The 17,112-nt window shown below is 38.3% G+C and overlaps 1 protein-coding gene across 5 annotated transcripts in view; it reads right to left on the bottom strand.

Annotated features, from left to right (window-relative positions):
* Nucleotides 1-1,007: 1,007 nt before the first annotated feature.
* Nucleotides 1,008-17,112, bottom strand: part of LOC307188082 (uncharacterized protein) — a 68,741-nt gene continuing 52,636 nt past the window's right edge. For 3 of the 5 annotated variants that reach the window (XM_079924804.1, XM_079924803.1, XM_079924805.1), the window contains one exon: nt 8,874-9,199. In XM_079924804.1, the coding sequence (XP_079780930.1) occupies nt 9,036-9,199 (164 nt within the window). In that variant the 3' untranslated portion in view covers nt 8,874-9,035. Of the gene's footprint in view, nt 1,143-8,873; nt 9,200-17,112 lie in introns of those variants that run through there. The other 2 variants (XM_079924806.1, XM_079924808.1) reach the window with 2 other exon arrangements.

Genomic DNA, 17,112 nt, shown 5'->3' with positions numbered 1-17,112 from the left:
TCTAGCATAACAAGATGATCAAGTCTCGGCTTGTCGTTTGCCATTCCACATCTGGAATCAGCAATTTCTTCAAGAATCACTGGTTCCTTTCAGTAGGAAACAGTATTCAGAGACCAGAGTTTGGGTGCTAACATTGTCATTATTACTGAGTTGTCATTGCTGCTGGATCTGTTCAGTGGACAGAGTTGGGGTATTTTAACATTTTGAATTTTAAAACATTTCAAAATTTTAAACATTTAAAAAAACATAATCCCTTATTCATAACCATAATAACTTCAAAATAATACCAATAAAATACAGTATAATGAACTATATCAGTATTACTACTAACATCAAGACAATAATGAAAGTGAAGATTGCTTTGTATTTTTATTAGACCATATTCCACTAACATCCTGTGTTCTAAAATACCTAATGGGCATGTAAGTTTAGGCCAAAGCTTTTCCCTTGAGGAAGAGGAAAGTTCTGGCAAGGATAATGGCCAGAATGACCTCAGTTATCTCATCTCCCCCGCTGAGTCCTGAGAAGGGAGGAGAGGAGAAAAGGCCCAAGGTGAGTAGAGGGTGGGGATGCATTAGCCTCTTGATAGGCACAGCCATAGCTCTGAGTCCCACCCTCCAGGACTGCTGGCAGCAGAGGCGATATGCCCCAAGCAGCACTGAACAAAGACAGATGAAATACGAGACGTATGTTTATCTGTGCACAGTGTCTGTGCCAAGACTGCAAGCACCAGATAGCCAGACACTTCACTGAAGTGATAGAAACATTTCATAGTAGTTTGTCATTTCAAAAGAATAAATTGTATGAATGAAAATTATATAGTCCCCTCCCAGCCCCTAGATCATCCAAAACACTTCATTGGACAGCATGTGGCACCAGCCTGACATTTTTGGGTGCATCACAAGGCTTGTTGCTATTATTTATCTTGCTCTTATCATGTTGGCATTTAAGCACCTTATCTCTGCCCTTGAGAGAAAAGATCCCATTTCTTTGGGCTGTGTTTTTTAACCAGTGATTCAGGGGCACCGATACACTTGCTCGTTTAATTTTGAGCTGTACTTACATTTCTGCTGGAAGGCAACAAGGAAGAAACAGGTGAGGTTGGTAGCCCTCAGGGAGGCAGCAGGTTGGAGGAGAGTGATCTGGAAGGAAAGCAAGGAAAGGCTTTGGTTCTTTTGGTAAACTGAAATCTGTTTTTTTCTCCCTGTGAGACACCACCAACTGTCTCACTTTCTTCCCTTCTCACATTTTCCGCTTTTGTTTTCCCCAAACCCATCTTTACAAGCACAGAAAGGGGGAGTGACTTGCTTAGGTCCCATTCTCTATTTCCATGCTAATTAACTAGGTCTCCCTCATCCCCACCCCTGAGGAAAGACTCCAGCTCCTGTCACCGCCCACAGTCTTCTTATCATCTTGGAAATTTACTTAGTTCAATCCATGAACATGAATTACTGGGAGCAATTTGGCCACTCTGTTTCTTATTCTTCTAGCCCTTCCCTTAATCCTTTATATTTGCAAAATATTTGCTTAAAGCAATAGTGTCAGTCATTAATGTTCATATGGGATGTTCAGCATCCCATAAAGAGCTTGCTCGAAATACCAGGTCTTCTACCCTGTATTTACATTCTGATCTAATAAGATCAGATCTCATAGTGGGGCCCTAGTGATACTGATAAAGGAAGTGCAAGGTTTGAACTTTCAGGAAAAATGGTTTAAACGTATGCGTATGCGGAGTGGAGGAAACAAAGGATAGCCCTCACATTCTGTCTGTACTCTCATTCCACTGGGGAAGACTCAGAGGGATAGGGGAAATTTGCCCATGCCTCATACAATGGAATACTAGTCAGCAATTAAAAGGAACTAATTGCTGATACACATAAGAGGTATGAATCTCAAAAGTACTGTATTCATTGAAAGAAGCCAGACACAAGAGTGCATGTGATAGAAATCAGATCAGTGGTTATTTATGGGAGGGAAGGGGATTGATTGGGAAGTGATCTGAGGCAATTTTCCTAGTAACGGAAATGTCTGTCTTGATTGACAAGGATGTGCATTACAGGAGTACATGCCTTGTCATAATCTACATGAACATTTATGATCTGTGCTTTTCATTGTATGCAAATTATATCTTAAATTTTTAACTTGAGTATACCTATTTTGGGTAATAATAAAATTTTTTACCAATCTTTTTTCACCAAATTATATGCAAAAGTCAAAAAAAGAAAACTTTTGAGATAGAAGATGATTTAACACAGTGCTTCAAACATGGTGTGCACTTAATAAAAATGTATTGACGACTAATAGCCATGCAAGAGTGGTTCATTGCAAGAGTTTGTTTATAAGATGCCTGCTTTCAGCCCAGCAATATGTTTAAATTCAGCATTGTATACAAGATTCAAATTTCCTAACCCTATAAAAATATTTTTAGTAATCCTCCATCCCATCAATCTGGTTAAACAGCCTTTTCATGCAAGTATAATAAATAAAATCAATACCTTTTATTACTTCACCATCAGAAACTCTTGGTACACCCAGATTCAAAGGCATAAGGCTGTCTGCAAGGCTGATCCAACCTTCAGGGAGTATTTTACAAGGAAAGCATACTGGTACAATTTTGTATGAATAAGGAAAGCTATCCTTAAATCCTAAAAAGGATTTTTTTTTTTAAATAAATTTATTTATTTATTTTTGGCTGTGTTGGGTCTTCGTTGCTGCGCGCAGGCTTCCCCTAGTTGCAGCAAGTGGGGCTACTCTTAATTGTGGTGAGCAGGCTTCTCACTGCGGGGGCTTCTCTTTTGTGGAGCACGGGCTCCAGGCACACGGGCTCAGTAGTTGTGGCTTGAAGGCTCCAGAGCACAGGCTCAGTAGTCGTGGTGCGCGGGCCTAGCCGCTCCGCGGCATGTGGGATCTTCCCAGACCAGGGCTCAAACCCATGTCCCCTGCATTGGCAGGTGGACTCTTAACCACTGTGCCACCAGGGAAGCCCCATAAAAAGGGTTTCTTAGGTTGCAAAAGTACATATAAGGGCTATCAATCCCCTACGGATGATCTCTAGCTGCATAAATATAGGGAAAATTCAGATATTCTTCCAAAGAAATAAAATTTTATGAAAATATATATTGGATGAATTTTATATTTATTCCTATAATAAAAAGTATGCACTGTCAAGTCTCAGGCAAATCGGACAAATCACTCAATAGTACTTATCTTTCTTAATTGTGCTGTCTTTCTAGTGGTGACTGGCCTTGTAATGCATATGTGACTATCTTCCTTTACATTTTCCTACAATCTGAGGAATATGACCAAAAAAATCAACTAACCAAACAAGCAAAAGTGTAAATCAAACTGAAGCTTCAGATTAAAACATAATTTACTGTTAGATTATGCATCCACAATGCTAAAGACCAAGTTTGAAAAAAATTCTTTATCAATAGGAACTCAACTATTTTCGTTTTGTTTCTAGAGAATTCACATACAGAAAAGAAATAAACAATAAAACATTACAGGACAGCTATTACTGGAGAAATATGATTTTCTTTTTCAATTTCAAGAGGATAAAATTTTTAAAGGGAAAAAATAGAAATGATGGAAAACGTTAAGGACAATTCAAAAACTGGGAAAAGTTTTAAATCTCTCAACTATATATAAAAATTTTCATATTGTAATAGAAGAATTAGAGCTTTAACAATTCAAATTCTATTTATTCCAGTGATCTCAAAGTGTGGTACCCGGACCAGTAGCACCAGCATCACCTGGGAACTTGTTTGAAATGCACATTCTTGGGCACCTCCCAGGCCTACTGAATTGGAAACTCTGGGGATGGGCCCAGCCATCTGTATTTTAACAAGCCTCCAGGTGATTATGGTACAGGGTAAAGTCTGAGAATCATTGATTTATTCCAAAAACATTTATTGGGTACCCACTGTGTGCCAGGCTCTAAGAAAGGCACTGGGGACACAAAAATAAAAACTTAACATGAACCATAGTTTAATCACTCACAAAGGAAAGGAATATTAGCCAGTAAGACTGTTTTTTGAATACAGGAAAATAGGAGATTCCTCTGGCTACAGCTGGATCAGGTAGAACTGCCAAGAACACTGAGGAATTCTACTAAGGTGGGGGCAATGGTCCTCAGTCAGAATCACCTGGAAGGATTTTTCAAAAACACAGGTCCTGGTCCTTCCCAGATCTCTGGAAGCAATCTCCTGGAGCGGGGCTCAGGAAAACTGTATTTTTAACAGTTCCCCCAGTAATTCTGATGTTTACCCAGAGTTAATGATGCTACTGCTGTAGAGTTGTCTCAGGTTCTGTGCTTTTCACCACCTCCCGGCTGGCAGCTTCTCCCTGTGTTCTGTGATTATCTGTAGCAAATTGCCTCTGGGAGCATTGCTGGCGAGGGGAGATGTGAGCGTGCTCTTGGGTAAAGCGCAGATCCCCAGGCTAAACCACTGAATCAGAATCTCTGGAGACAGAGCTCAGAAATATGCATTTTTTACAAATCCCCAGGGGATTTTTAAGCATGCAACAATTTGAAATTTACTGCCTTGTGGGTCTCCCCAAGGAGCTACTTTTCTACTCTCCACTACAGTCTAGTCTCCGAGGGCATCTTATCAAAACATGTTCCTAACTTTTTTTTTGTCTCTTGACATGTGTGTTGCATAAGTAATGGCCCCTCAAAGATGTTCACATACTAATCCCCAGAATCTGTGAATCCTACATGACGAAAAGGACTTTACAGATATGAAGTTAAGGATTTTGAGATGAGTGATTATCTTAGATTAGATAGGTGAGCTCAGTGTAATCACAGAGATCCTTATTAGAGAGAGGCTCGTGGATCAGAAAAGAGATGTTACAGAGTCAGAGATTTAAAGATGCTGGTTTTGAAGATGGAGGAGGGGCCGTAAGCCAAGGAATGCAAGTAGGCTTTAGGAGCTGAAAAAGGCAAGGAATATTCTCCCCAAGAGCCTCCTGAAGGAATGTAGTCATACCAACACCTTGATTTCAGCCCAGCATAAACTGATAACAGGATTCTGACCCAATTTGTGGTCGTTTGTTATAATAGCAATAGGAAACATACAATGTGTAAAATATATAGAAAGGGAAGTATTGTAATTCAAGACAAGCAGTGCTAATACTGATGAAGCTTATCTCATTTGGAGATTCTACCACATAAAAGATGGCATATTTAGTGTTCCCTTAGGATTTATATTTATCAAACAATTTCTTTGATTAGAGGTCTTAATTAGACCTATAGTTACAATGATCACAATAAACAATTCCAGGATCTTAAAAAACAAAACAACAACAAAAAACCAAACATCCTCAGTTGCTTGATAGCAGTAAGATTTCCTTTTCAGATTCAGTCTTCACAATTTATCAGACGATATGGAAGGTCATCTATTGTGTACAGCTAAAGACATCATGCTCATTAGTGTCTACTCTCAGATAGCTGACAAGCCTAAAAATACTCAATTCAGAGGAAGAATCAGGAAAAACGTTCATAACAGACATACTTAAAGTGATGTCATCAGCTACACAGTGAAACTTGTGAAGGAACACCACCCTGGGAAAAAGCCTTCAAAATCCTCTTAAATTATCAGCCACTTTTGAAGATGAAAAAAGATAGGTGAACAACTGCCACATTCCCTCACTCTTTACTTGCTTCATTCTTACCAGTGGAAGGTTCGTTTCTTTAAGCCGGGGTTCTCAAACTTGAGCGCGCATCATTAGATCACCTGGAAGGTTTGGACCCCAGTCCCAGGGCTTCTGACTCAGGAGGTCTGGCGTGGAGCCCAAGACTTTGCATTTCTCACATGTGCCCTGGTGCTGCTCTGCTGCGCATCCTGGGATCACAGGCTGAAAATCGCTGCCTAGAGCGCTGGCTCTCAATACTGCCTGCAAGTCAGCCTCACCTGGAGACTTGTTCAAGCCCTGATGCCTCAGCCACACCCCAAGCCAATTAAGTCTGACTTCCCGGAGGTGAGGCCATGCATCACGATTTTCAAACACCCCAGGTGATTAAAGATGCTGGTTTTGTGCAGCCAAAGCTGTGAACCACTGCCCTAGAAGCCAAAAGAACAATAAAGAAAGGGAGCAAGTAAATGTGAAGGAAACAGGGCAGTAACACTGACCATGAGCCGCCCTGCCCTTTGGCTGCCCCGGGCCTAGGATTTTCTCTCAAGCAAATGCTTCTCCTGCTTAAGAGTCGAAGTTTAAAAACAGCCTCTGATCTAAAGGAATAAGAATAGGATGTTACAACACACTACCAAGTAAAGATATATGACATTCCTAATTAGATATTTAAGCTAAGGGAAAATGGTAACCTGTTGAAAATGATAACACAATTCTAAATACTGTCTGTTTAAAAATTTACAAGTAGTTTTGTATTAAATTGCAAGGAAAGCCCTTAATTCTGCTTTTTACAGAAAGAATCAGAGGAATAGTTTCTTATATTAAGTAAAATAAAAGTTCAGTGCTTTATTTCTCAAACAGCCCCAGTATTTTCTATTTCTCAGGCAGTTAATGTCCTGTGCTTCATACTTCATATTCAAATATTTCTCTCTTCCACTCATACACACAATCTATTTTTATTGACATGAATATTCATTGGTTTCAAACAATGTCGTTCACCTCTCAATTCAAGTTTCATTGTTTTAAATTCATAGTTTTCTATCAATGACCTGGAACTTAGAATACCTACCAATTTACTATTTTTGCTGCTTTTGGAAGTAACCTGAAAGGCAGTACTACTTTCATTCTTTTTTTTTTTAATATTTATTTTATTTATTTATTTGGTTGCACCAGGTCTTAGTTGCAGCTCATGGGCTCCTTTAGTTGCGGCATGTGAACTCTTGTGGCATGCATGTGGGATCTAGTTCCCCAGCCAGGGATCGAACCTGGGCCCCTGCATTGGGAGCATGGAGTTTTAACCACTGCGCCACCAGGGAAGTCCCAAGGCAGTACTACTTTCTAACACACAGCTTGCTACCTGCTGCTTAATGTCAGGGGTGCTCTGAAAATAATTGGGTTTGTTTTTTTTTTGTAGTGTGCCCCAAATAGCAGTTCTAATCTATTCAGAAAACTGTGATACCTCATCTGCCATATTTACTCTATTCTATCCTAGATTTGTACAGGATGTGCGGAGAAGTACTTTACTTTGGATTTTAGCACCTATCAACAAATATCATAAATCCCTTAAGCAAATATGTTTGTAACATACTACTGTATAAGAAAGAACTATTAGAGTCACATCTATTTCTCCCAGGCTATTTGATGTAAAAACTCCTTAAATATTTACTTTCGTAAATAAAGGAAATTCACAAATTCTTTACTTCCTTGTAGGAATCTAGCCTCTAAGCATCCCCTTTTCAGTTTTTTTTTAGGTGATTGTGAAGGATAAGACCTGAAAGACTGACCCTCATTTCAAACCACATCAGACTATTTTAGCACATTTTGTTAAAATGATCCTATGTGTTGTGTTGCAGAGTTGAATCTCCTCCAGAACGCAGACCGGATTTTATTTATGGTACTTTTAATTAGAATCAGCCCATAGGAAAAATTAAATAAAAATGAATTATAAGATTTACTTCATCAATGTCAAAGAAATTAAAATACGAAAATGTATGTCAAATGGGTCATTGAACACCAAAAGAGTTACACACAGGCACATAAATTGAACTATTTTCAAACTGGAGGGGGGGAACGTTCCTGAATTTACTCAAATTAAAATTATAATACAAACACATCAAAGGCATGAAATTTTAATCAGATTTTTCTTTAACATAAGCTTATTTCCAAAGTATCTATGTTTTGTTGCTATTTTCCTGATAATGTATGATGGCTGAAAAAATTCACATATTTCAGGAAAAGTAAAAACCTCCACCCTTATACCCCTGTGTTTTAGTAAACATATATGGGTCCATACCATAAACAGCATACTTTAACTGCATTTTTCTTGTTGTTGGATAGTTTTCCACAAAAATACATTAAGATTCCCATGGTAAAAACCACACTTGTGGGGGCTTCCCTGGTGGCGCAGTGGTTGAGAGTCCACCTGCCGATGCAGGGGACACGGGTTCGTGCCCCGATCCGGGAAGATCCCACATACCGCGGAGCGGCTGGGCCCGTGAGCCACGGCCGCTGAGCCTGTGCGTCCAGAGCCTGTGCTCCACAACGGGAGAGGCCACAACAGTGAGAGGCCCGCGTACCGCAAAAAAAAAAAAAAAAAAAAAAACCCACACTTGTAGGCATTTCAAAGTTTGGATATATTCTAATGTATTTAACCAATGCCCTGTTGATAGACATTTAATTATTTAATTTATAATTAAATTAATTTCAGTTATTCAATATTGTAAACAAATTTGCAAGAAACAATCTTGCAGCATGTACCCAACTATTTCTTTAGAATAAATTCCTAGGAGTGGAATTGCTGGGTAAAAGAATACAAACATTTGAATTTTTGAAGTTTTGGTATATATTACCAGACTCTCCAAAGATTATGCCAAATTTCATTCTTACCATGTATTAAAGTGCTTATTTTCTTCCATATTCACCAGCAAATGAAAGAAAAAGGTTTACTGAGATAAATTTTCATATCTTACAATGTACTTGTTTTAAGTATAAAATTCAATGATTTTTAAGTACATTAACAATTGTACAACCATCTCCACAATCCAACTTCAGAATATTTCCAGCACCCCCAAAAGGCTGCTCAGGCCCATTAGTAATCATTCCTCACTCCCACCTCAATCTCATCTAGGCAACACTAATCTACTTTCTGCCTCAATAGATGTGCATTTTTTCCATACGTCCTAGAAATGAAATCATACAGTATGTGGTCTTTTGTGTCTGGCTTCCCTCACTTAGCATAATGTTTTTGAAGTTCATCCATTCTGTAACACTATCAGTACTTCATTTCTTTTTATTGCCAAACAGCATTTTTTATAATTCAAAAACAAAAATCCTCTCATTCAGAAAAGGGAAGATTCTGGATATGGGAGTCACTGCTCTACAGCACTTACGCTGACTGAAAACTCCTACGTCCAGCGTGGAGAAGTGTTTTGTTCTGACCTTGATTCTACTTTCCGTAGGAAGCTTCTCTGTCCATTTTTCTCCACAGTTGTTGGATTTGCCCTTTGGGAGATCCTTCCTTGTCCATTTCCATCTTGGTCATAATTCCTGTGAAGTGGGAGACCTCCTCCTGTGGGACCAAAGAGCGTTTTCAGCGCATTTCTTGCTCATGCAAGTTTGGGGGTCCAAGAACGATTTTAAGTCTCAAGAAGCCAAAGGCTTTTTTACTCCAGGTTTATGATTTCTTTGGCAATATGTTTTTACCACTCAGTCTCACATGCCAGGAGCACCACCCAAAACTCTTTATTAAATATAATTATTAACTCTCATGTCTGTCCTTGCTTCCTCACCCTCATGCCTCTCTCACATACACGCAACTTATTGCCAGCATCTTTGAGGTCATACAGAGTAAGGGAGTCTTGGCAGAGAAGGCTATGCCCTTAATTAAATTGGTCTTTGTCATGGGGCCATCAATTAAAAGCATTTTCAATCTTATTTTCTATTGTTTGGGATCTAGAAACAGTTAGCTTTTCCAACTCTTTGCTGCCCCAAATTTCTTTTCTCTCTGTATTTTTTGAAAATTTCTGCTTGAAAATCATTCAGCTATTTTCTGACTCATTTTTTCTTCTAGTATATTCCTGATAGAAGCCAGTAACGACCAACACACATCACATAATTCTGTTTTCCAGTCTCTTCCCCTAGAGCTACAGGCTTAGTAAGTGCTTGATCTGCCTTCAAACTATCTCCAGTGACAGTTTAAACACATATTTTACCACTGTATTACCTGGGTCTCCATCTCCCCATCCTCTGATATTAGTTTCCTCACTACCCAATGCCGATTCCACATCTTTTAGGTTTTTATTAGAGTTGCAGCTCATTTCCCATGCCAACATCCCTATTAGTTAAGATTATGCTAGCAGTAAAATGAATAAAACCCCCCATTTTAATAGATTAACATAATAGAATTTTATTTCTCACTCATATAATATCAATTAGAGGTAGTGGAAATTAGGGCTATTTTGCTTCACAGTCCTTGAGAAACAGCCTGACAGACGCTTTACTGTCTTCAACAAAAGCCAGCAGAGAAGGGAAGAGAGAGGCTGAGCATTGTGTGAGAGGTGATTACGGGCCACACTTGGAAGTATTGTACATCATTTCATCACTTCTTCTCATGTTCCTTTGGAAATAATTCCGTCTTAAGTGCACATATCACTGCAAAGAAGGCTGAGAAATGTACTTTATCTCTGTGCCCAGAAGGAAAATCAAACAAGTTTGGCAAACAGCTAGCCAATGTCTGCCATAGCATTGTATAAAACATTTAGTCTTTGACTCAGTAATTCCAGTTCTAAGGATCTTTGCTAAGCAAATATTCTGAAATGCAAATATGTCTGTTCATTCTGAGGTCTCTGAAAGAAGCAAATATAAATGTATAAATAAATAGAACATTAAAGGTAGAGCCCATTTATGTGATGGAATATTACACAGCAATTAAAAATGATTCTTATTAAAATGTTTAATCACATAGGAAAATGTTTCTGATGTACTATTAAGAAAGATAGGACACAAATTTTACATATAATACATATATATTTTTTAAAGAGAGCAGTAAAATGATGGAAAGAAAATATGCCAAAGTGGTAACACCTATAAACAGTGTGAAAGGATTATAGGTTTGTCACTTTCTTCTTTTTATGATTCTAATTATCCATACTGCCCACAATGTAACAACATTATAATCAGAAATAAAATACACATTCTTCTAAAACATAATAAATTCACAGCCATATCTAGGTTTTCTAGTACTCTACCTTAATGTCAATATCTTTAATAATGAATTCAGGAAAGTAACAATAATAAAATAACATATCTTTTTCCTTTATGAAATATGAGAAGTGAATATTATTATTTAATTACATATTCCAGAAAAATAGTTTGAAATGGATAAAGTTAAAATAATTTCTTCAGGGCTTCCCTGGTGGTGCAGTGATTGTGAGTCCGCCTGCCGATGCAGGGGACACGGGTTCGTGCCCCAGTCCGGGAAGATCCCACATGCCGTGGAGTGGCTGGGCCCGTGAGCCATGGCCGCTGAGCCTGCGCGTCCGGAGCCTGTGCTCCGCATGGGAGAGGCCACAACAGTGAGAGGCCCGCATACCACAAAATAAAAAAAAATATTAATAATTTCCTCAGAGATGACATTACTATAGGAATGCAATTTTTACTTATATTTCCCTACCTACAATGCTTTCTGGTTTTTGTTTTTTAAATTTCATTTCTAAAAATGTCTAAAAAGAATATATCCTAATGACCTCTCTCTCCCTCCCTCCCTCTTCTCCTCCTTCCTTTCCTCTTTCTCTTTCTCCTTCTTCTTCTCCTTCTTCTTTCTCTCCCTCTCTCCCTCCCTCTCTCTCTCTCTCCCCACTCCTGCAATATACAACCCCTAAAAGTATGTTTGATCTACCATTGGTAAATGGTATTTATCACCCATCAAGATTTTTAGTAGAAGCTTATTTTCTGTAAGTCCAGCTGCTTCTGTATTGGAGGTAGACAGACAAAAAGACAGACAAAGAAACCACACCATAATCACTAGATTTATTACCACACTGTTGGTTTCTGAGAGTTTAGAATGGATGGTGGCCACATGTCATGATTAGTTTCTATCAACACTTAGTTGGCCAGCCTCAGATTCTTCATAATCAGATATTCCCAAATCTCAGATACTCGCCTAAAATGAAGCTATTATTCTTACCTACGTGCAGTACTGCAAATCTATTGATTGTCAGCATTTAAGTTGATTTTTCTGTTCACAACTGAAGGTTATTTTTATGTTAGAATGAATGATGCCCATCTTTCTTACCCTTTGTGGAGCTAGGACCACTGGTCTGAATATTTGGTCAGTTAATCTCTGTGACACATTATCTGTGTTCCCATCCATGGGAATTTGTCAATATATGCAAAAGATATTGTGAAAAGTAATCAAGGGTTAGTATAAAGCATACTGTGTTCATGCTTTTCATAGCAAAAGTAGTTTGCACTGAATTTTTTTTTCTACTGACAAGTGAATTCATAGCATTCTGTCTCCTCACCCTCTCTCTGGTGTTTATACAGATTATTTCCTATTATAAGTTGTATTTATGATTTTTTTCTATTTCAGACAGAGGAAGGTGAAACTTTAAAATCCAGATATCTTATTAAATACCTTTATGATTACTTCCATCTATGAATATAGTTTTGTCTGTTTTGCAACAGTGCTCATTGTACTGTGGATAACTGTGAATGGTAAAATTGTATGGAGCTACTAACACAGTTCTGGGATCTAATCTTTAATATTTTTGCCAGGGATTATGCAAAAACTTATAATTATGTTTTACTTTGGATTCACCCCCATCCTTCCTTGATCTCATATTAAAGTATAATCAAAATCAGCCTGTTTCCATTCGGTTGCAAATCCCCTTCCTAAAGCACCTATTCAAAAGTCTCCCCAATTTTCATTTTCTCTGTCTTTTCTTATTATATTAAATCCTGATATCTGAAAATTGAACCATATAGTAGCATTTAAAAATACAGATCATATCTATTCTTCCTGTATTTTTACATTATAACTGTGTTTTTTTAAATCCTTGGCAGGTTGCAATTAGATTACTTGTGTGTCATTGTATTACAGTAAATGCCATTATTATGGTAGAAATAATTCACTTTGTTTAGTGTACTGTTCAGATAGTCTGCTGAGATGCCTCTGATACCAAATGTTATTCCCATTCTTTAATTATAATTTTAATCTTTCCTGGTTTACCATTCTTTCAGTAGATTAATTATTTTTATTCTAAAATTCAGAAATTGTCTGAGCTTAATAATGTTTATTAATAAGAATTATAATATCCCATTGCTTTTTTCCCTCTCCCTGTGGAACAGAAGGAGTAACTTTGTTTTTCCCAAACTCCTTGACCTATAACGTTTGAGAACTCTGTATAGCAACAACTCAGGTTTACCGTTAGTAGTTGAATACATTTCTGAGAGTAGTTGTTACTTGCATTCCAACTAGTTAGTGATCACCACATTAAAAGTCAGACAGTCAAAGATAGGGAGTTTCCTTTGTCTAGGGCTGTTGTTTATACACACGGTATAAAATGAGGCCATAATCCTTACACCACAAAAAGCACCCCTTAAGCATGTATTTAATAAACACATCTATAATAAGATGAGAGTGTAAGCCCTGTGAGGGCAGGGATGGTGTCTATCATGCTTATCATTAAATCCTCAGGAAACACCACAATGCGTTGGCACACAGTAGGTGCTCATCAAACAAGTGTTGAATGACTTAATGTGCATGTGAATGACCCTCACTGGTGCATGGGTTCAGTTTTTGTCCCTCTTGCTGTGTGCATGGATACATCTTTAGTTAAGGTTCAGTTCAATCTAAGCAAGTTGGTAAGAGTGAGCAATGAAGTACAGTGGGAGATGATGGACTCTACAGTCGGGATTGGAGCTAACTTCCATTCTGTTCCTCCTAGTTGTGTGATTTGGGCCAAGGTGTTTTATCTCTATTAACCATGATTACTTTATCTGTATAATAGGCAAAATAATCCCCACCTCCCAGATTTGTTATGAGAATTATATGAAGCAATATTTGTCAAGTGCTTAGAACCTAATCTGATTTGGACACTGATGATTATTAGCTTTTTTTGTGTGGGGGGAGGTGCATAAATATATGTAGCCTTGTGTGCCAGTCAGCAGCTGCCACATAACAAATCACAACAGTGTCTCAGCGGTATGCAACAACAAATACTTGTTTCTCTGCGGGTCTGCAGCCACTGCTCTGCTGATGACTGGGCAATCTCTGTGCTGCAGTTGGGGACCCAGTTGGCTCCCAGTGTTTCTCAGCTTCCTTGTCCCTGAGTGCCACCTAGGGCACATTCCTCTCACGGTCTTGGCAGAGATGTGATAGGACAAGCCTCCTGCACAAGTACATTTCAAGCCCGTACTTGTGTCATAAGCGAACATCACATTGGCTAAAACATGTCCTGTGGCCATCCCAGTGTCAAAGGATGGGAAAGTATATTCCTTACATGGGGGTGGGGACGTTTAGGGGCAGAGAGTGAAGGTTTTTGAACAATAATCCAACTAACATATGTTCAATAACTAGAGGTGAGTGAAGGTCGTAAGTCTTTTCTCCCATATCCTTGCTTCCAAGTAGAATGATACAACGTAAGTAAGTGTCAGATGGAATTCCGTCTTACCTACAGGCAAGCAGGCACAAAAAACAGCCACAGAAGCTGTTCGGTGAGCTTGACAAAGTCCAAAATCTCTACCCTTTTAGGTGCTGTGATAGCTCTTGAATGAAAGGTTTATTATAGGGGCAGGATTTACCTAAATTTTTAATAGATGTCAAATAACCAAAATCTTCCAAATCTGAACCTACTGGGTCAGAGTCAGAAGTCAGAAGTGCCTTTCTGGAGGCTACAGTTACTGGGGTTGTGAGATTCTTATACCTCGTACCTGCAAGAGCAGGACTGCCTGTACGATATTTTCAGCAAATCCATATTTCTTTTTCACTACTAATTTTATCAATAAAGAAATCATTTCTAATAAACATTCACATATTTCTAGTAATATAACCATTTAAAAAATCTCTGGTGTTGATCAAAAATTAGGAAGAAAATTAGCTGAAGTGTTGGAGTAGCTCCTGGGGGAATGCAGATCTCTGAGTCCTGTCTCTACAATATTGGATTATCATTCCTGTCGTGTATTTGTAATAAGGGTACTTCAAATGGTAACTAACCATCACTTGGATGTACTCTGAAGCTACTACTGTACACTGAAACTAAATACAACACTAGTCAGTGTCCAAAAGAATGTTGATTGGGTGATTTCTATACCTGCCATCTTACATTCGAATTGCAAGTCCCTGTTAGGCTGTGTCTCTGGGCTCCTTAAAAAAAAAAATTAAATATAAAATAATCATTTGTTGTTTGGTCTAAGCATTACCAAAATATCATGTTAATCTTTTATTCGCACTGAATTTTTTGTTTGCATCATAAAACCAAGGGCGTAAAACTGGGCTAATAATAAATGAAAATAGCAATTTAAAAATAATATCACAATGCATGACTCCCAGACTTTATTCAACTTTTACCTAGTAACAAAGAATTCAAAATAGCATTAGAATTATTTTTTCCTAAGTCTTTTGACCAAACAAAGCTGAGATGAGGATGAATAAATCTATCTTAGGGACTCTTCTATGGGTTGTCAGGTTGTTGCCTCCAGATCGGCTGGATAGGGATGGTATGACATTCCCTAGAATGTCCCTGCCATCCAAAACCTCAGACATGTATAACTGCCCTTGATTATCTATTTATTTTAAGACAGGGAAGAGAAATGACAGCTGTCTTTGAATATTTGAAAAGTTGTCAGGCCAAAGAGGGAGAAGAGTTATCCTATGTATTCCAGAGGACAGAACCAGGACCCCTCAAATCTAAAGAGAGGTAGTTGGACTCAACATGAGGGAAAGTACTGTAACAGTTAGAGCAGTGTGAATTGTAAACACTGCCTTAGTGGAGGCGGGTCAGGGTGACCACTGCCTGCAATGTGGTTGAGGGGACAGAACTAGGTGACTCCTAGGTCACCTCTGCTGCTAAGATTTTATGATCTATGATTACAAGGAATGAATCAGGTTTTCTCACTGGCTTTTTATCCTCCCTTTGGCCATTTCCTCTTCCTTATCATCCTCTTCTCTTCCCATCAGAGTAAGGCTTTCTGGCCAAGAGCCTCTTGGATTGTTTAGTTTCAGACCTAAGACTTGGGTAGCTATGTGACACTCACTGGCTGTACTTCAAGAGAAGTCCCAATTCCAAATGATTACCCTGAAGTTATTGCATAAATTTCTTTAGAAAGATTATTTCAATAAAAAGTCTCAGTTCGTTTCCTGTTTCTGCCTAGTCTTTAATTTCTTCACCAAAAATAGAGAGGGAATAAGATGTAGCTAAAAGTTATAAGTAGGTAGCTAGTATTGCACAATTTTTTGCTTGCAGTCTTCTCTAAAACTGATGTATTTCCCTCATTTATTAAAGTTATTTTCTCTTCCATATGCAAATTTTACTCTTAGAAACACAAAATGTTTTAGCTAGAGATTTTACCCTTAATTTACATTTATAATATTTCCACGGTCTCTCTTCAGTAAATCCCTTTTGTTTGTGGTAATCATGGACACCTTCAGAAGTATAAACTCAGTGGCAATTTTATGATACACAGAACCAACAGCACTATTAAGTTACTAGAACTGTTCCCTTTTGTAGTTTCTAAACTGCTGAAGTGTCATTGAAACTCTTTCAAATCACATGGGTTTAACATATGGAATTTTTTAAGTTATTGTTTTTCCAGCAATAATTATTACTTGAATCATCAAGAATACTTTCCATTTACAGAAGCAAATATCAAGAAGCAATCGTTCATTAGTCCTCCAACGTTGAATCATCAGTTATAAAGCATCAGAAGGACTATCTCCTCTCATTCAGGTGTGTGTGTGTGTGTTTGTGTGTGTGTGTGTATACATATAGAAGATCCTTCTAAGGCTGAAGAATCTCTCAGATGAGTGCACCACTCTTCTATCCATGAATGCAAGTACACACACATACACACATATATTCATCGAACACTGAGCCTAATGTGTAAATAGCACTGCAATCCACTGTTAGTCAGCACATTTTAAATTCTGGGAACTTGGGAACTTCTCTCAGAGGATCCAACCTGTCCAATCAGAGACGTCATTGAGTTCCATGTTTTATGCAGTGACTGTACAACACCTGGTTTTAGGCAGACTCTTGCCATCAGATTATGGATGAAGAGATCACTCAGCCCATCACGTTACCCAAGTATGAAGGCACCCTCTCTTTCCTTGGATACTTGGAGAGTGTATTGTCAACAGTCCTTGCAGTGATTTGGGCTCAAAGGCCAAGGGATTCTGTTGCAAAATTATCCAAACTAAGGCGTACATTTAACAAACACCTGAGACTTTTGGTAAATGGAACTTTTTGGTCAATAGCCTCTGGG

The sequence above is a fragment of the Stenella coeruleoalba genome (assembly GCF_951394435.1).
Source record: "Stenella coeruleoalba genome assembly, chromosome: 6".
In the NCBI taxonomy this organism is placed as follows: Eukaryota; Metazoa; Chordata; class Mammalia; order Artiodactyla; family Delphinidae; genus Stenella; species Stenella coeruleoalba.
The sequence above is the reverse complement of the archived record's forward strand: the minus strand, read 5'-3'. Positions and strand labels throughout refer to the sequence as shown.